This window comes from Eptesicus fuscus, chromosome 13 (assembly GCF_027574615.1).
Source record: "Eptesicus fuscus isolate TK198812 chromosome 13, DD_ASM_mEF_20220401, whole genome shotgun sequence".
In the NCBI taxonomy this organism is placed as follows: Eukaryota; Metazoa; Chordata; class Mammalia; order Chiroptera; family Vespertilionidae; genus Eptesicus; species Eptesicus fuscus.
The window spans coordinates 84116452-84134841 of NC_072485.1; the positions used below are offsets into that span (position 1 = coordinate 84116452).

Here is an 18390-nt window from a genome sequence, read left to right on the forward strand (position 1 = left end):
AGGAGGGGCCTGGGAGCACCCGGGCCCCCCGCAGGGGCCGTCCCACCAGACCCCCACCCAGCTGCCTGAGGCTCCGGCTGCGAGCACACGGGTGTTGTCCGGCCTCTGAGCCTGCAGCCCACACCCACCCGGGGGCGCCCAGAGCCGAGCACCCCTGCTTGGGGCGTGGTCCCCTGACGTGGACAGAAACGACCCTGCTGGCGGCCAGGCAGGTCAGGGCTGGTGGGAGTGAGGGGCCCCCCTGGTCCCCCTCCCCACACCCTCCCTGCATGGAGCCCACTCCCCACCTCCCTGCCTGTATATTGGGGTTGAAGACTGTCCCCCAAAATTCATGTCCACCCGCAACCTTATTTGGAGAGAGGGCCTTTACCACGTGAACGGCTCGGATGCGGTCTCCCTGAGGGGCCCAGCGCGAGGGCTGGTGTCCCTGTGAGAAGGGGAGGGTTCGCGCAGCCCGCAGCCTGGAAGGAGCGCCAGGAGCCCCGAAAGCCGGGAGAGGCGGGACCCTCCCCTGGAGCCTCTGGGGGTGCGGCCTGGGGCAGCTGGGTGCTGAGGGGGGGCCCCCACACAGGGCAGCAGCGTGGAGGGCCGCCCGCAGCCTGGCCCCGAGTCCTGCTGGGGGGCGGGGGGGGGGGGCCGCCGGCTCCTCTTCCCTTTTCTGTTGGTGAATCCACTGAGGGTGTTTGCCACTGATTTTTAGCGAGAGAGGAAGGGGGAGGGGGAGGGAGACACTGATGAGAGAGACATCGATGGGCTGCCTCCTGCACGCACCCGGACCAGGGCCGGGGAACCTGCCACCGAGGTACATGCCCTTGACCAGAATCGAACCCGGGACCTTTCAGTCTGTGGGCTGATGCTCTAGCCACTGAGCCAAACCGGCCGGGGCCAGGGCCCCCGGCTCTTGGTACCAAAGCCCCTGGGGCCAGGCTGCTGGGACTCGGGGGCTGTGGGCATCGCGTGGGCACAGGCACCGGCCCGCCCGCCCCGAGGCCTCTGAGGGGTGACTGAGTGCCCGCTGTGGCCATAACCACTGACCACACACCGGGCACCTGAACGCAACAGACCTGGTTCTCAGGGTTCTGGACCCAGAGTTCCCATGTGGGGGGTCGCAGGGCCACGCCCAGGACGGCCCTTCCAGCCTTTGCCGGGTTCTGGGGGCCCGGGCGCCCCTCTCTGCCTCTGCGGTTACACATCACACGCGGCTTACCGAGCCCCAGGCCCTGGGGAGGCCTGGCCCCGTGGCTCACCTTTAGAGGGCCCACCCGCAGGTGCCAGGACACACCTTGGGGGACATGGCGGGGGCCCATGGCGAGGAATCCCCACCCTGCCTGAGGCGCCCCACCATCCCCGGGGGTGCTGGAACCGGGCAGGGGCCGGGCCTGTGCCAGGGCGAGATTGAATTCGGAGGGTCTGGGAAGAAGCGAGGCAGGGTAAGCCCACCCACACCCCACACCCCACACCCACACCCTGGCGACCCAGCCCCACACGATCATGGGAACCCTGGGCCCCATTCCATCCAGGACACCCATCCAGCCCTCCCCTGTCCAGCTCTCCCCCAGCCAGCCCTCCCCACCCAGCCCTCCCCTGTCCAGCTCTCCCCCAGCCAGCCCTCCCCACCCAGCCCTCCTCACCCAGTCCTCCACCATCCAGCCCTCCCCACCCAGCCCTCCTCACCCAGTCCTCCACCATCCAGCCCTCCCCCGTCCAGCCCTCCCCCGTCCAGCTCTCCCCCAGCCAGCCCTCCCCCATCCAGCCCTCCCCTGTCCAGCCCTCCCCCATCCAGCCCTCCCCCATCCAGCCTGGCCTCTCCTCAAAGCAGAGCAAGGCCCAGACAGGGGATGGGACCACACTGTCACACACAGGCCTCTGGCTGCCCGTCCACCCCCCTCCATGCCCAGTGCCCCCTCAGCACCCAGTGCCCCCTCACACCCTGTCCAGCACCCCGCCCTGCCCCCTGCCCTGCAGTTTGTGAAGGTGCCGAGCAGCGTGGCCCCGTCTGTGCTCTTCGACCTCCTGATGGCCGAGTGGCACCTGCCGGCCCCCAACCTCGTGGTGTCCCTGGTGGGCACGGAGCGGCCCGTCACCATGAAGTCCTGGCTGCGGGACGTGCTGCGCAAAGGGCTGGTGAAGGCGGCTCAGAGCACAGGTGAGGCCCCAGGTTCTGGGGCCCGGGACCCCACGGCCCTGTGTGTGGAGCGCGCAGCCCACCGACTCCGGCACCGAGCCCGCGGCCCCCTCCCTCCGCACGGCCTGAGGTGGGAGCAGCTCCTGGGGGTACGGCAGAGGGGCCGAGGGTCACCCCCAGGCCCAGAGCCTCCCCCTGGCCCTGCACTCATCGGGCCACAGGCCTCAGCGAGACGCCCCCGGGGGACAGCGACAGTTCCCACCCCGTGGCCCACGGTGCGCCCACCGCCCTCTGCCTCCGCGGGCGCGCTCCGGGGCCGGAACCAACCCCCGGGTGTAGCTCAGGCGCCAGGGCTGCAGAGCCCAGCCAGGACGGGGCTGCTCGGTTCGCACCGGAGCGGCTGCAGCAGAGAAGGGGCCGCGGGCCGGGAGGTGGAGAGAGCCGGCCCCTCCCTTCGCTGCCCGGGTGCCGCAGGGCGGCTCCAGCAGATGCCCTGCGGTGGGAGGGGCGCCAGGGGAGGACCTGGGGCCGCCGGGCACAGTGAGCCCCCACGCCCGCAGGCGCCTGGATCCTGACCAGCGCGCTCCGCGTGGGCCTCGCCCGGTACGTGGGGCAGGCGGTGCGGGACCACTCGCTGGCCAGCACGTCCACCGAGGCCCGCGTGGTGGCCGTGGGCATCGCCTCGCTGGGCCGCGTGCTGCACCGCCAGCTTCTGGACCAGGCCCAGGTGAGCGTCCGGCCGGAGCCCCACCCCCGCCCCCTGCTGTGCGCCAGGAGAGAGCCAGCCAGCAGGTCCCTCAAGGAGGGACGGTGGGAGGCAGAGGGAGGACGGAGCACACGGCCAGCGGGTGGCAGCATCGCCCAGGGAAGGGCGTGGGCAGGGCACAGACCTGGGCAGGGGACTGGGCTCCAAGGACCCAGCCGGGACAGTGCCCAGAGGCCAGTCTTAGCCCCTGACCCTGGGCGAGCTCCCCCCTCCCCCCAGGGCTGTCCAAGGCAGGGCTAGGAGTCGCCCTTCAGCCCCTGGGGAGTGGAGCCCTGCAGCCCGAGTTCTTTCTGGGGGCCCCTCGCCAGCAGCCCAGCCCTCCGGGGGTGGGCACGGGCCGGGGCAGAAGCCGGGCCCGGCCTCACAGTGTGCACGGGGCCCAGGAGCACAGCCCCGTCCACTATCCCGCGGATGAGAGCGGCGGCCAGGGCCCCCTCTGCGCCCTGGACAACAGCCACTCCCACTTCGTGCTGGTGGAGCCCGGCGCCCCCGGGACGGGGGACGGGCCGACGGAGCTGTGGCTGAGGCTGGAGAAGCACATCTCGGAGCAGAGGACGGGCTATGGGGGTGAGGACGCCCAGGAGGCCCGGGAGCACGGGTGGGGGCACAGCGTGCGGGCGGGGCTGGGAGGATGCAGCTGTGCCAGGAGCCGCAGCAGCTCCCTGTCCACCGGGCCTCCCGGCCAGAGGCTCTGGCTTTGGGAAGTGAGATTTGCACATTTCCCGAGGCCTGTTCCCTCCGCTGCCACCAGGGGGCAGCGCCGCCCAGGGGACAGGTGCCCCGGGGCCTTGGCGAGCTGGATTTGGTAAGAAATACTATTTATAACGTGACACAGCACTGCTTATGGCGTTGATCCACTGAGCACCCTTTAAGGATGAAACGCGACCACGGTGTTCGAACCGTCGCCACGTGGGCCCAGGGCCGCGCGGCTGTGATCCCGTGCCGCCTCGTGGTCCATCAGGAGGCACCTTCGGGAGCCTCCCACCAGGCGGACCCCGCAGGTCCAGGCGTGGGGGGGGGGGGGAGGGAAGTCTCCTTCCTGGTCCGTGTTGGGGGACGGATGCCCCCAGGCCCTCCTCTACCCCTCGCTCAGCGTGGGACCAGCCTGAGCAGCCAGGCCCGGGGTCTCGCGGCCCGGGCGTCACTCTGTGTGTGAACAGCCACAACGCGCCCCCTTGGACACGGGGGGGGGGGGGGTGAGGGAGGCGGGGCGGACGGGGTCCTCGTCCCGGGTGACGGGGCCTCGGGCGCACGGCCCAGCGTCAGCCCGCAGCCCTCACGTCGCCGGGAGGCCCCCGCCGGCACCGGGAGGCCCTCATGGCCGCTCCCCACAGGCACCGGCAGCATCGAGACCCCCGTCCTCTGCCTGCTGGTCAATGGGGACCCCAGCGCCCTGGAGGTAGGGGGCCTGGCGGCGGGGCCTCCCGCGGGGCCTCCCAGGAGCGCCGGGAGCTGACGCGGGTCTTCCCTGCGCCCGCAGAGGATGGCCAGGGCGGTGGAGCAGGCCGCCCCGTGGCTGGTGCTGGCCGGCTCGGGGGGCATCGCCGACGTGCTGGCGGCCCTCCTGGCCCAGCCGCACCTGCTGGTGCCCCAGGTGGCCGAGGAGCAGCTGAGGGAGAAGTTCCCGGGCGAGCACTTCTCCTGGGAGGACGTTCTGCGCTGGACGAAGCTGGTAGAGCCCCGAGCCCAGTCCGGAAGGGGACCCGCTCCCCGGGCACCCTCCAGGCGGGGCTGGCCGCCGGGAGCTCCATGCCCCTTCCCACCCGGACGGCCCAGCCCTTCTAATGCCAAGTCCCAAACTCCATCCGGGTCAGGGTCCTGGAGCAAGCCCCCCGGTGGCAGTGGTTCTGTGCCAGGCCCGTGAGTGTCAGGCACACAGGGTGGCAGCTGGCACTCTGGGCTGGGGACCCTGCCTCACACACCACCCCGCGCTGCCCAGAGCCTGCCCACTGCCCCGCCCTGCCCAGAGCCTGCCCTCTGCCCCGCCCACTGCCCCGCGCTGCCCAGGGCCTGCCCTCTGCCCCGCCCCCGCCCATGGGCCTCCTCCGTGTCGGCCCCAGCTGCAGAGCATCGCCTCCCGCCCGCACCTGCTCACCGTGCACGACTTCGAGCAGGAGGGCTCCGAGGAGCTGGACACGGTCATCCTCAAGGCGCTGGTGAAAGGTGAGGGCGGCAGCCAGCCCACCCGCTGAGGCCCGAGGGCGCCAGGCGCGGGGGCTGTGTCGATGGATCGGGCCGTGCCCACTTGGTGGCTCGGTGGGCTTTTTCCTGGAGATGAGCTCGTGCCGGGGGCTGACGCTGGCAGCCAGTCCCGAGGCTGCATCCCTGCCCGGCTCCCGGCATCGGGTCTGGGACTCGCAGCGGCGTTCCGAGGGCACGGGGCGGGCAGAGCCTGCGGGGACCCGCGGCCCCCACCCTGCCCGCCTGCCCGCAGCCTGCAAGAGCCACAGCCAGGAGGCGCAGGACTACCTGGACGAGCTCAAGCTGGCGGTGGCCTGGGACCGCGTGGACATCGCCAAGAGCGAGATCTTCAACGGGGACGTGGAGTGGAAGGTGCCCCTGCCCGGGGCCAGGGGAGGGCAGGAACTTGTTGAGGGCCTGGGCAGGCGGCGTCCTGAGGGCCAGGTCCATTCTCCCCGGGGTCGCCAAGGGGGGACCGAGCACCAGGGGGCTCTTCGCTCCCCCAGGCTCCCCCCCACGGGAGGCGCTGAGCAGCCCTTGGTTGTGGGCCTGCCCACAGCCCCGGGACCGTGCCGCCCGCAGCTGCCTGAGCCCTGAGCCCTGCCCACCGTACCCGCTCTCCCAGAGGGACAGGCTGGGTGCCCGGGAGCGGGGGGTGTGCCGAAGGCCCCTCTCCCAGCCTCTCACCCGCCCTGTCCCCGCTCTGGCTGGCCGGGCGGCCGCAGTCCTGCGACCTGGAGGAGGCGATGATGGACGCGCTGGTGAGCAACAAGCCGGAGTTCGTGCGGCTGTTCGTGGACCACGGCGCGGACGTGGCCGACTTCCTGACCTACGGGCGGCTGCAGCAGCTGTACCGGGCCGTGCCGCCCAAGAGCCTGCTCTTCTCGCTGCTGCAGCGCAAGCTGGAGGAGGGCCGCCCGGCGCTGCCTGCCCGGGGGCCGCCCCCGGGGCCGCCCGCCTTCTCGCTGCAGGAGGTGGCCCGCGTGCTCAAGGACTTCCTGCACGACGCCTGCCGCGGGCTCTACCAGGTGCAGGCATCTGGGGGGGGGGGGGGGGGAGGTGGCAGGGCCACGCCAAGGGCTGACCCCCACCCCCGTCGTCCTGCAGTGGGGGGGCCCGGCCCGCCGGCCCGCCGGCCAGAGGTGGCAGCTGGACCTGACCCAGAGGAGCGAGAACCCGTGGCGGGACCTGTTCCTGTGGGCTGTGCTGCAGAACCGCCACGAGATGGCCACCTACTTCTGGGCCATGGTGAGCGGCGGCCACGGGGCCCCACGGCCGCGCTGGGTCCCCCAGACCCCCCAGGGCCCAGGGAGGGCAGGTGGCGGGCAGTCTCCTCAGACCGTCTCGCAGGGCCAGGAGGGCGTGGCCACCGCTCTGGCCGCCTGCAAGATCCTCCGAGAGATGTCGCACCTGGAGGCGGAGGCCGAGGCGGACCGCAGCTCGCGAGGGGCGTCCTATGAGCAGCTGGCCCTGGGTGAGCCCCTGCCCGGCCTCGGGGACCCTCCTGGGCCTATGGGCTCCTCCCCAGGGGGCCTGGCCATCCCCGCCGAGGGACCACATGGGCACGGCCATGAGCCGCAGCCACACCTGGCGCCTGAGGCCCTGTGGTGGGAGGGACGCCCAGGGTGACTGAGACTCCCAGGGTCCCGAGGGGAGACAGAGGGCCGGGCGGCGGGTGGGGACGCCCCGGGCAGAGGCTGGCGCCTGGTGGCAGCGCTGGCCCCGCACAGGCCTCTTCTCCGAGTGCTACAGCAACAGCGAGGACCGGGCCTTTGCCCTGCTCGTGCGCCGCACCCGCTCCTGGAGCCGGACCACCTGCCTGCACCTGGCCACCGAGGCCGACACCAAGGCCTTCTTCGCCCACGAAGGGGTGCAGGTGAGCGGCTGGGTGGGAGGGCGCCGGGCGAGGCGGCAGGTGGCAGTAGGTGCCCGCTGGCCCCCACCTCCTCCTGGCCAGCAGCCGCCCCTCGCTCTCGCGTCCCAGCCTGCGGGGTGGGTCCTCGTCCCCGTGCCCGGCGGCCAGCCCGCAGCCACCTGGGGTCTCCACGAAAGTGCTATTTCCTCAGCTCGTCCCTCCGGCCCCCAGCCTGCCCCCCGCACAGCAGGGGAGGTCCCTGCCCACCAGGGTGGAGGCCGGGAGGCAGGGCTGGGCTGCAGCTGAGCGGGAAGGGTGTGCCTGGCACAGGGCGCAGCACGGGCAGAGGAGGGCAGCAGCGGCGCCTCTCTTCCAGGCCTTCCTGACCAAGATCTGGTGGGGGGACATGGCTGCGGGCACGCCGGTCCTGCGGCTGCTGGGCACCTTCCTCTGCCCGGGCCTGCTCTACACGGGCCTCATCGCCTTCAGGTGTGTGGGCGGCGGAGCCGCGGCGGGCGGGGCTCTTGGTCCAGCATCCATGCGGGTCCCATGTGCCGCCCCCCGCATGCCTTCTCCGTGCACCCCAAATTCCCTTGCTGGCTGGCACGAGGCCCCTCTCGTGGCCCTGAGGGTGCCCTGTGCTTGCAGTGAGGAGGCCCCGCAGCGGACGGGCCGGGAGGACCTGCGGGAGCTGGACAGCCTGGACACGGAGAAGAGCCTGCTCGGCGGCCCGGGCGGCGGGTGCGGGCCTGGAGGGTGGGTGGGAGGAGGGCCTGGCGGGCAGCGTCTCCCGGGGGCCCCTGGCCCTGCCTCACGGCTGTGACCCCCTTTGCGGAGCAGGCCGGGGGAGCCGGCGGAGACACGGAGGACGCAGGGCCGCCGAGACCCACGGGCGGCCTTCCTGCCCACACGCTGGCGGCAGTTCTGGGGCGCCCCCGTGACCGTGTTCCTGGGGAACGTGGTCATGTACTTTGCCTTCCTCTTCCTGTTCACCTACGTCCTGCTGGTGGACTTCAGACCGCCCCCCCAGGGGCCGTCGGGGCCTGAGGTCACCCTTTACTTCTGGGTCTTCACCCTCGTGCTGGAAGAGGTCCGGCAGGTGAGTGGTGGGCCCGTCCCAGCCGCCGAGCCCCCATCCCAGACGCCGAGCCCCCGTCCCAGACACTGAGCCCCCGTCCCAGCCGCTGAGCCCCCGTCCCAGACACTGAGCCCCCGTCCCAGCCGCTGAGCCCCCGTCCCAGCCGCTGAGCCCCCGTCCCAGCCGCCGAGCCCCCATCCCAGACGCCGAGCCCCCGTCCCAGCCACTGAGCCCCCATCCTACCTGCTGAGCCCCCGTCCCAGACGCCGAGCCCCCGTCCCAGACGCTGAGCCCCAATCCCAGCTCCAGACTGAGTGAGCCCTGAGCCCTGAGCCCCAGCTGGTTGGGGGCGGCCTGCAGTGGGGGCCTGTCTGCCCTCGGCCAGGGCTTCTTCACCGACGAGGACACGCAGCTGGGGAAGAAGCTCACGCTCTACGTGGAGGACAACTGGAACAAGTGTGACATGGTGGCCATCTTCCTGTTCGTCGTGGGCGTCACCTGCAGGTCTGGGGTCGAGGGGTGGCCGAGGGGGCTGGGGGCAGGGCCGCCGTCCAGACGGAGCCACTTGGGCCTCAGGAACCCCGCTTCCCCCAACGCCTGGGCTGTCTTGGGGGCCCTCGCCCTCTGGCACCAGTAGCCCTCGCAGCCCGCCGTGCCCCACAGGATGCTGCCCTCGGCGTTTGAGGCTGGCCGCACGGTCCTCGCCATCGACTTCATGGTGTTCACGCTTCGCCTCATCCACATCTTCGCCATCCACAAGCAGCTGGGCCCCAAGATCATCATCGTGGAGCGAATGGTGCGCCCTGGCCTGCACCCCGACCTGGGTGGAGGGTGGCCCTGACCTGGGTGGAGGGTGAGCCTGGCTTGGGCCCTGACCTTGGTGGTGGGTGGCCTCCGACCTGGGTGGAGGGTGACCCCTGACCTCCGCCCACCCAGATGAAGGACGTCTTCTTCTTCCTCTTCTTCCTGAGCGTGTGGCTGGTGGCCTACGGCGTGGCCACCCAGGCGCTGCTGCACCCCCACGACGGCCGCCTGGAGTGGATGTTCCGCCGCGTGCTCTACCGGCCCTACCTGCAGATCTTCGGGCAGATCCCCCTGGACGAGATCGACGGTCAGCACCAGCCTGGGGGTGGGCACCTCAGGTGGGACCCCACGGGGCAGTCGCACTGCGACCAGGTGACCAAGGTTCCTCCATGAGACCAGCCCGGAGCGGCCGAGCAGGGACTTCCTGAGCCGGCCCCGGCCCCTGCACTCGCCCAGGCGGGCACGGCCCCGACCTCAGGCCTGGGCTGGAGACAGGCACCAGGAGGCCTGGAGGTGGCCAGGGCCGGGCTCCTGGGGGCGGCCTTGCTCTGGTGGCCTGTGCAGGCCGAGCAGGCGACAGGTGTGCCAGCAGCGGGACCACCCCAGCCCGCCCTGACCATGGCCGGAGTCTGGGCTCCGCTGGCTGGCCCCACGCCCCTGGGCCTCCGCCCTCTTGCACGACCCCGCTGGCCAGCGAGTCTCCTGTCACCTCCCCACCCAGGGCCCCCGCCGGGCCCAGGCCACCCACTGTGCGCCTTCCCTCTCCCAGGGTCCCTCTCCCGGGGCCTCTATCCCAGGGACACCCACTGTGCGCCTTCCCTGTGGTGGGAGGCTGGCCCCTGTGCCTGGTGGGGGCTGGAGGAGGCTCCGAGCCTTTCCCACAATAGGGACCAGGAGGGGACAGAGCTGCCAGGCTGTGAGCTGCAGGAGAGCCTGGGGTGGGGACCGGGACACCAGCACAGGCCCCGGGGATGGCTGGGGTCTGTGAGGAGGAGGGGAGAGGGCTGGCCCCTTGGATGAAGGTGGGCAGCAGCCAGGTGCCAGGGGAGGGGCCAGGACACAGACCCGGGGGCACTCCTGGGCCGTCACGGGCTCACTGGGTCGTAGAGGCTGACCCTGACCTTCCAGCTAATGAGGCAGAACCGCACGGTAAACATTTGCCCAGAGGATGGCGCGTGACTGAAGCGCACAGGCCGGCAGGAAGGGGGGCCGCGCCATGGACGTGCCCCCAGCTGGCGCCCGAGAGGCCGGCTCCGCGGGCTGTTTTCTTAGCCCTCTGCACCCCCTCGTGTTTGCTCATCCACAGCCTGGTGTTCCAGGCCATTAGCTCACCAGACCGCTGCCCTCGCCATGGCCCCGGCTGGGGGACGGCACCACGACCCCCAGGCAGGAGGGAAGCAAGGGGCCCCTCCAGTGGGAGAGGGAGGGGGAAGGGGGAGGGGGAGGGCACTCCAGCCCGAGACCACATCCCTGGCCGCCTGTCCCAGCGCAGGCTGGTCCGGGGAAGAGTGGTGTGGCATGGGGTCCCCTGGGGAGGCCGAGGGCATGAGACTCCGAGGGGTCTGAGCCCTCCTCGAGGCCTGACCTGCCGCCATGCTGGGCGGGCAGACCCGCATCAGAGAGAGGGCCCAGGGTCAGGGCCGCCGGGCTCAGCAATCCTGTCCTCCGGTGAGCCCGCCAGGCTTCGGGTGGAGAGTGAGTCACTGACAGGAGGGCCGAGAGGGAAACTGAGGCTCGGGCAGCCTCCCTGCCCTCCGCGCCAGGCGGGAGGGAGCCTGGACTGAGCTGTGACGGCGACAAGTTAATTTGCAGCCCGGCCTGGCGGCGCCTGGGTGAGCCAGGAAGCTCCGGTCTCATTACCCGGAGCCGCTTTAAAGGAGATTTACAGCTTCACAAACACGCCACGGGCCGCAGCCCCCTGGGAACCGGCAGGAGCGGGGTCAGGAACCGGCCCCGGAAGGAGAGGCGGCGGGAGGGCGGGAGGGAGGTCGCTGCGCTGCCCCTGGGTCACCCAGGAGAGGGGAGAGGGACGCACAGTGAGGAAGGCATGGCACACGCGTGCCTAGTGGTGGGGACACGGCAGAGACCTCCGTGTCACCTGCCAACGGCCCATCCTTCGTGCAGGCTTCGCACGCCTCCACACAGGCTCCCCACAGAGGGGCCTGAGCACCTGGGACCCCACGGGCCGCCCCTCCTGTGCTGAGGGCCCGGCTGGGGGCCAGGGCGGGAGCCGGCCTGTCCCAGATGTGCTCCCCGGACGGGAATTGGTGTCAGAAAAGCCCTGAGAAGTCCTGCCCCTGCCAAGTCCCCTCGGGGACCGAGCGGTGGGGGGAGTGGAGGGGCAGCGTTCATCCCCAGAGCAGACACGGGGCCTCTGCCCCCACGGCCTGTGCCCTCCCCGTGGCCACGGCCTGGCCTGGGGTGTCCCGTGATGGGGACTTCCAGGAACACGCGGGCGGTGGGTCACCCTGCCATGCCCTCACCCCCTGGGGGCACGGCCACCCAGGAAGCAGATGGCGCGACCGCCCGCCCAGCAGCCCTCCCTTTCAGAAGCCCGCGTGAACTGCTCGGGGCACCCGCTGACGCCAGAGGGCTCACCCGCCTGCCCCAATCTCTATGCCAACTGGCTGGTCATCCTGCTGCTGGTCACCTTCCTGCTGGTCACCAACGTGCTGCTCATGAACCTGCTCATCGCCATGTTCAGGTGCCCGGGACCCCGGACCTGGGCCCCACGGGGGGAGGTGTGCAGGGGGGAGGTCACCCGAGCACTGCCCCTCCCGGCACCGGGGAGGGGTGTGGGGAGGCTTTGCCAAGCCCCTGCCCCGAGGGCCACCCTCACACCAGCAGGGCCAGGGCCTTCGGAGGCTGAGGGCTTGGAGGTGTCGGGGCAGCAGCGGGGTCAGTGGAAGACCCCCGATGAGTGAACCCCACGTTAGACTCCCCGCCAGAACCCAGGGATTGGAGCCGATCAGGAGGGGGGCCTGGGGTTCTGAGGGCCCCTCGCTCAGCGCACGGGCCCTGCAGCTCCACCTTCCAGATGGTGCAGGGCAACGCGGACACGTTCTGGAGGTTCCAGCGCTACCACCTCATCGTGGAGTACCAGGAGCGCCCCGCCCTGGCCCCGCCCTTCATCCTGCTCAGCCACCTGGGCCTGGTGCTCAAGAGGGCCTTCCGGAAGGAGGCCGGGCAGAAGCGAGCACGCCTGGGTGAGGCCGCCGGGCGCGCGGGAGGGAGGGGCACCGTGTCCGGGCCGGGGCACGGCTGCACTGATGGGGGGAGAAGGGGTTGGGAGGGGCTGCAGGTGGGCACCCCTGGGCAGGCTCCGGATGAGCTGCCCGGCTCCCTGCCCCCCGCCCCCTCCGGCGGCTGGCCCGGGCTCTGCTCCAAGGCCCACCTGCTTTGTCAAGCCCGTGGCTGCCCGCTTCCCCAGAGAGAGACCTGCCGGAGCCCCTGGACCAGAAGATGGTGACCTGGGAGGCGGTGCAGAAGGAGAGCTACCTGAGCAAGCTGGAGAGGAGCAGGCGGGACAGCGAGACCGAGGTGCTGCGGAGGACCGCACACAGGTGCCAGGGCCGACGCGGGCTGGGCGCTGAGATCACCCCGGGCCGCTCAGGGCACCGCGGGCCGTCAGGCTGCCTGGAGCCGTGGCCCTCTGCACTCAGGACGAGCTGGGACGCTGAGACTGGCTGAGAGGCACGGGCTATGGCGGGGTCTCGAGGGCCCAGCACCCGCCTCCTGACCCCGAACAGGGCTCATCTGGGGCCTTGCCTGCCCCATACTTGGGGGCCAAGAGCCAGTATGTGTGGTGTCCTCCCTGCTCCGGGGTCTCCGAACGGAAGCCCACCCTTCATCTGCCTCCCCAGGTGCCCCAGATGGTGCACCCGACCTCCCTGAGCCCTCGGTGCCTGCCTGCCTGCCTGCCTGCGGGTGGGACGGTCCTGCCCCCTGGAGGGCGCCAGCCCCATGGTGCCCGAGGGGAGGGCGCAGCAGCACTGTGTGCACCCGGATCTGAGGCGAGGGGCAAGGCCAGAACACCCTGGACTCGGGACCAGAGGCCTCAGCGACCCCAGCCCACCCAAAGGGCCTGGGCGGCAGGACGAGGGAGGATGGGAGAGCCCCCAAATTCAGAGGCCCTATGGCCAACGGTGGCCTGCTGTCCCCCTGCTCTCCACAGGGTGGAGGTCATAGCCAAGCAGCTCGGGGGGCTGAGAGAGCAAGAGAAACGCATCCGGGGCCTGGAGTCACAGGTGGGCTGCAAACCAGACCCTGCCCCCCTCCCGGCTAAAGCCACACCCAGGCTGGGCTCAGCTCCACCCCTACCAGCCGTCACTTGAGAGCAGGGTACCCTCCCTAGAGGGGGGCCTGTCCATTCTACACACCCCTGGAGCCTCACCCTCCTGCCCTCTTCCTGCGAGTGCAGCCAGGGGGTGTCCCAGGCAGCAGGGTCCTGGCAGGAGAGGGTGGGGAGGGTCCTGGGCCTCGGCCTGGCCTGGGGCTCCCCTGGACGCCTCTCCCTCTGGCAGGTCAACTACTGCACGGTGCTCCTGGCCTCCGTGGCCGACAGGCTGCCCCTGGGCAGTGCCCACCACAGTAAGTGTCTGGGAGGCCGAGGTACTGCCCCCCTGCCCGGCGGGACATGCCCTGGCCTCGGATGGCCCTGGGCTGCCCCACCTTTGAGGTGCAGAGATGCCCTCTGGCCAAGCCCCTAACCCAGCCAGGCCTGAGGGTGGTCTCAGACCCCGGGGGGGGGGGGTCCCAGGCTCCCCGACGGTCACCCCTCCCTCCCCTTAGCCCCTCCCTGGCACCACAATGAGCAGCCCTCCTCCCCGCCCCCCAGACTCTTGGAACTTGGCCATGGGGAGCCGGCAGGGCCCTGAGTGTGGAGGGGGCCGGGGGAGCAGAGGCCACCCAGAGGCCGGCCCACTGCTCTCGGACACCTGAGCCACTTGGACGGCAGCACACGGCCCCTCCCGGAGCCCTAGGCCCAGCCCTGTGGCCCAGGGTGGGTGGGGGCCATGGCCCTTGGTTATCCCAGGTCCAACCCACACACTGTGCACCCTCACCCCCCCCACCCCCCCCCCCGCCCCATGGCTTCATCGAAAGGGACCCCTCCATGCCTGCCTGGCACCTGCTGGAGCCTCAGAGGTGGCCGGCTGGCCTGCACCAGGACAGCGAGCGCTCGCCAAGCCCCGTCCACCTCCCGCCTCGGGGCCCACACCAACCCCTACCCAACCTGTCGCCTGATAAGAAACTAACCGCTCTGACTGACGTGCTGTGGCTGGAGTGCCTGCCCTTAAGACCCTGCGTGCGTGCTCGCCGTGCGTGTCGGCTCAGAGGCTGCAGCGCGTCCAGCCCGGGGAGCAGCTCAGGACACTGCCCCCACCCACCCCGCCCTGAAGGCTGCTTTAGCTGGGACGGGACCTGGAGAACAGGCCCAACCTTGGCTGCAGCCCACAGACCCGTGGGCCCTGGGAGGCATTCGGGTCGCCGGGTTGTGGACCATGTGCCGTGGGAGAGGCTCCCTGGCCCGTGGGTTGGGGTCAAGGCTCCCCCGCCCCCATGCGAGACGAGGGCCAGCCACTCAGTCGCTTGGGAAGACCCACTGCTGCTGAACGCAGGGCGATTTAGACCTCTCTGAGCCTGTGACGCTGTCATGACGCTCGCGTGGGAGCCCGTGACGCTGTCAGGACGCTCGCGTGGGAGCCCGTGATGCTGTCATGATGTTCGCGTGGGAGCCCATGACGCTGTCACGATGCTCGCGTGGGAGCCGTGACGCTTAGGAGGCTCGCGTGGGAGCAGCCCTCGGTGGGCTGGAGAGCAGAGGTCCCGGTCTTCGGAACCTGGGAGGGGGGAGGGTCTAGAGCGACACGGAGCCTGAGTAAAACCCAAAACCTTTATTGTTCCTCCACGGGCACCAGTGGGCCCAGCTTCCAGTCCCCTTGGCAAGGTCCCTGCCCAAAGACCGCTGCCTGAGCCCAACCAGGCCACGGCGCCGACAGGTTGCCCACCTGGCTCCCAGCCCAGGGGCGGGCTCCTGACTTGGGGGCCGTTGCTGTCAGCCCTCAGCGCGGTCAGCCCTCTGCACCGGGGGCCTCGGGGCCCGCACTCTGGCTCCGGAAGTGGTCTCTACTCCGCTTCCTGCTGCCGTGGAAGCCAACCGTCTCCACCGCTGGGGGGCCTACCGCTGGCCTACTGTGGGGGGCCCCCTCGGGCATGTCCACCTCCTGCAGGCCACCCCACTCCTCAGCCTCCGGGCTCCCAGGCCTGGCCAGGTGGGCCAGCTCCACGGTGCCTTCGGCCCCGCCCGGGCCCCCCGCCTCCTGCAGGACCCTCTTCCTCTCGGGCCTGGCCGGCCTGGCCTCGGCGCGGGGGGGCTTGGAGAAGACGACCCTCCCCTCCCCGCTGCTGGACGGGTCCTGGTTGAAGGAGGGCTCGTAGTTGCCGGGCGCAGCCCCACGCGGGGAGCCCAGGAAGTCCAGGGCGGCTGCCCGGTTGCTCTGCTCGCTGGCCTCGGCCACGTCCTCCAGGCTGTACCTGGTCCAGCGCTCGGGGTGGGCCACGTAGTCGGGCACGGGGGGCACCCTGGGGGGGATGAGGCTCTGCGGGGCTCTGCCCAGGCCCTCTGCTAGGGGCCGGCTGGAGGGCACCCGGGGCTGCTTGAAGCCCCCACTGTCACCCAGGCCCGCCTGGCCCGCGGAGGGCAGAGCCCGCCTGGCCGCCCCCTCCAGGCAGTCGAAGATGCTCTGGCTGCGCTGAGAGAAGGTGCTGCTGGTGCCCCGCAGGTGGAAAGGCTGCACGGCGGCTCCGGGGGGGCCCCTGGGCGGCGAGGGGGAGCTGTCGGGGCCTGAGTCCCCCTGGGTCTCCCCAGGCAGCAGCTCTGGGGACAGAGCCTCCGGCGGGGCGCTGCCGGGCCAGCTGAGGTCGGAGTCCGAGTCGGAGTCGCTGAGGGAGACGGTGGGCGGAGGCAGAACGTCGTACTCCGTCCCCTGCTCCACCTCCAGGCCAGGGGAGGGCTCGCCGGCCCCCACCTCAGCCATGCGTCCTGGCCGCAGCACACCTAGACCCAGACAGCATGAGGCACGCGCTCACAGCCCTGCCCGGCCCGGCCTCCCCCGCACGCCCTCTCCTCACCTTCCTGGGTGCCGGGTGCCGATGCCGATGCCCGAGTCCTGTGGGCAGAGCTGGGAGAGGCTGGGCTGTGTCCTCAACAGGAAGTCCCCTGTGCGGCTCTGCTCAGCTGCTCCACCGAGGCTGAGGGAGGGGAGGTACGGCCCAGTCAGACCAGACAGTGAATGTGCCCAGTCGCGCCACAACGGGTGGGAGGGGGCCTGGGGGGAGGGCTGGCGCCACTACCAGGGGGACTAGTGCCATGGCCCGGTGGCTGGTGCCACGACCCGGGGCTGATACCATGACCAGCTAGCAGCAGAGGCCTGGGTAGCGGTGCCTCCGACCCGCCACCTCACTCAGCACCCACAGGCCAGGGGAGGGCTCGCTGGCCCCCACCTCGGCCACCCATCCTGGGCCGCAGCACACACACCTAGACCCAAATGCTAAGTCCAAATGCAGCGAGGAAGGGGCCTCTGGGGACGGCGGTGCCGCCAGCGGCCTTCAGGCTTGAACCCAGGGCCCCAAGCAGCCTGGGCTCCACTCGGACCCGCCCCACCGGCGCGGCCCCTGCCAGGCCCGCAGGACGGGGGGCTCCTGTGTGTGCGGGGAGCTGCCCTGCGAACTCCCGAGGTGTCTGCGGTCACGTCCTGGACATCGGAGGGTCCCGCTCAGGGAACAGGGCGCCGACCAGCACCTGCAGGAGCCCCGCTGGGCGGAGGCAAGTCCCTGCGGCTCCAGGAGCGGCTTCCGGGGGCGCCTCTCCGGCCCCCCAACCCCCACCCCTTTCCCGGCTGGGCCCAGCCGGTGTCTCCGGGCCCCAGCCTCGCCCTCTGCACCGCTCGCGGCCGCCCGCCCGCCCCCCTTCTCCCTGCGCCCCTCACCCCTCGGCCAGGCGGGCCCGGGGGCTGAGCGCGCCCTACACAAGCCTAACACGACGAGGTCCCCATTCCCGGGGTCCCGCTCCCCCAGGAAGGAGCACACCCCGCGGTGTCCGCTGGGGCCCGACAGGGCCAGCGGGGCGCGTCTGCCCGGCACACGGCGCGCTGTCGGCGAAGCGGGGGCTCCGAGCTGCTCCCCGCTTCCCAGGGGGCCTCCCGCCCACCACACTGCCCGGGAGGAGCGGCCGACGGCGGGGCAGTCGGGGCCGAGGGGCGTCTCCGAGAACGGGAGGAGCTCAGAGGGCAGCGCCGCGTCGGGGCCGCGGGGCTGGGCGCTGGGGAGCGGGACCCCGGCTCCCGTCCACCTCTCCCCGCGGGAAGCAGAGCCTGACATCCCCACGGGATGGGCCCGCGGCCCGCCCCGTGCGCAGCAGGCTCTCCCCTTCGAGGCCTGGGTCTCGGGGGCCACGGCCCGGGCCTCACGAGACTCGAGGACCCAAGGGCCAGGCCTGGAAGCCCGGGAGACGCAGAGGCCCCCCTCGAGGTGCTACGGGCCCGCGCCGCCGTCCGCTCTCTTCACAAACCTGCGGCTTACAGCGGCCCGGCCGTCTCCATCTTTGCGTCGTGCTCGGCCCTCTGGGAAACCGAGTCCTTCGCCGGCCGAGCGCCGCAGCTGCTGGGCCCGATGAACTACAACTCCCACAAGGCACTGGGCCGCTACTCCCGAGGCCTATCAGGACATGTGATCGTTACTCATGCGCTCCCTTCCTAACCTTCCCATCCCCGGAAATGGCGTCACCGGTTCGCGAAAAGAACCCGGAATTGATTAAAGGGGGTTAGGGGTGGGGACTTTGTCTCCCAGAATGCGCGAGGTCTAACGGTCCTCGCCTTGTTCCCGAGGCTCCAGCGCCCCCTACTGGAGGCCGTGAGGACAGCGGCCCCTCGAGCCGGAAGTGCGTCGTAGCGCGAGGCGGGCGCCGTTCGCGGACACTTCCGGTCCTGGCCGGAAGTGACCGGCCGCGTCCTTCGTGGGTTCTGGGCCCGGATTGGGCGGTCAGGCCAGGCGGAGCCGGGGCATCCCGCTCGGGAGTGGCTCCGGAAGCGGCTGGCTGGCTCCGGGTACAGGCCGCAGGGCCGCGCGTAGTGCCCCACGAAGTGCGGGGACCTTGTCCCTTGGCGCCCTCCCCGGGCTGTCCCGGCGCCTCGGGAGTGCGGGTTCCGGCCCGTTCCCCCTGCACCCCGGCCGCCTCATCCCGTCCGTGTCACACAGGGTCACACCGCAGGGCGTCCGGACCTCCAGCCCCTCGGCCCTCTGCCCTCCCACCCGCCCGCCCGGCACAGGCTGTGGAGGGCGACCTGCTGAGGCCCCAGGGCTCCCCATTGCCCCCAAGGAGGCCGCCCACGGGATCCACAGCCAGGCCCCTGGCCTCCAGGGGTCAGTTGACCTTCCACATTGTGGGTGCCTGCCTGAGGCTCAAGGTGACGCCCCCAGCGTCTCCCCGCCAGCAGCCCTGAGGCAGGAGACGCGGGGCCTGAGTCCGCAAGATGCAGCTTGGCCAGAGCCACCCAGCTCCTCTGGGCACCGAGATGGGCAGG

General features: G+C 71.5%; 2 protein-coding genes across 3 annotated transcripts; one reads left to right on the top strand and one right to left on the bottom strand.

Annotated features, from left to right (window-relative positions):
• The first annotated feature begins 1292 nt into the window (after positions 1-1292).
• TRPM5 (transient receptor potential cation channel subfamily M member 5) lies at positions 1293-13750 on the top strand. The gene is made up of 24 exons (XM_028137414.2): positions 1293-1430; positions 1966-2146; positions 2686-2852; positions 3275-3458; positions 4226-4290; positions 4372-4563; positions 4952-5054; positions 5326-5444; positions 5798-6100; positions 6180-6320; positions 6423-6546; positions 6803-6948; positions 7304-7416; positions 7576-7668; positions 7768-8026; positions 8391-8509; positions 8669-8801; positions 8942-9116; positions 11360-11513; positions 11834-12015; positions 12240-12372; positions 12984-13056; positions 13333-13399; positions 13647-13750. The coding sequence occupies exons 1-24, from the start codon at positions 1293-1295 to the stop codon at positions 13748-13750; spliced, it is 3468 nt and encodes a 1155-aa protein (XP_027993215.2).
• A 933-nt stretch (positions 13751-14683) lies between these two features.
• Positions 14684-17541, bottom strand: TSSC4 (tumor suppressing subtransferable candidate 4). 2 transcript variants are annotated; one of them, XM_008160284.3, is made up of 3 exons: positions 17379-17541; positions 15941-16060; positions 14684-15866 (listed from the first exon to the last, which is right to left on the bottom strand). In XM_008160284.3, the coding sequence occupies exon 3, from the start codon at positions 15844-15846 to the stop codon at positions 14881-14883; it is 966 nt and encodes a 321-aa protein (XP_008158506.2). In that variant the 5' UTR covers positions 15847-15866; positions 15941-16060; positions 17379-17541; the 3' UTR covers positions 14684-14880. The 2 variants fall into 2 exon arrangements, with proteins under 2 accessions (XP_008158506.2, XP_054581505.1); XM_054725530.1 differs by lacking the exon at positions 17379-17541 and adding an exon at positions 16347-16694.
• Positions 17542-18390: the final 849 nt, after the last annotated feature.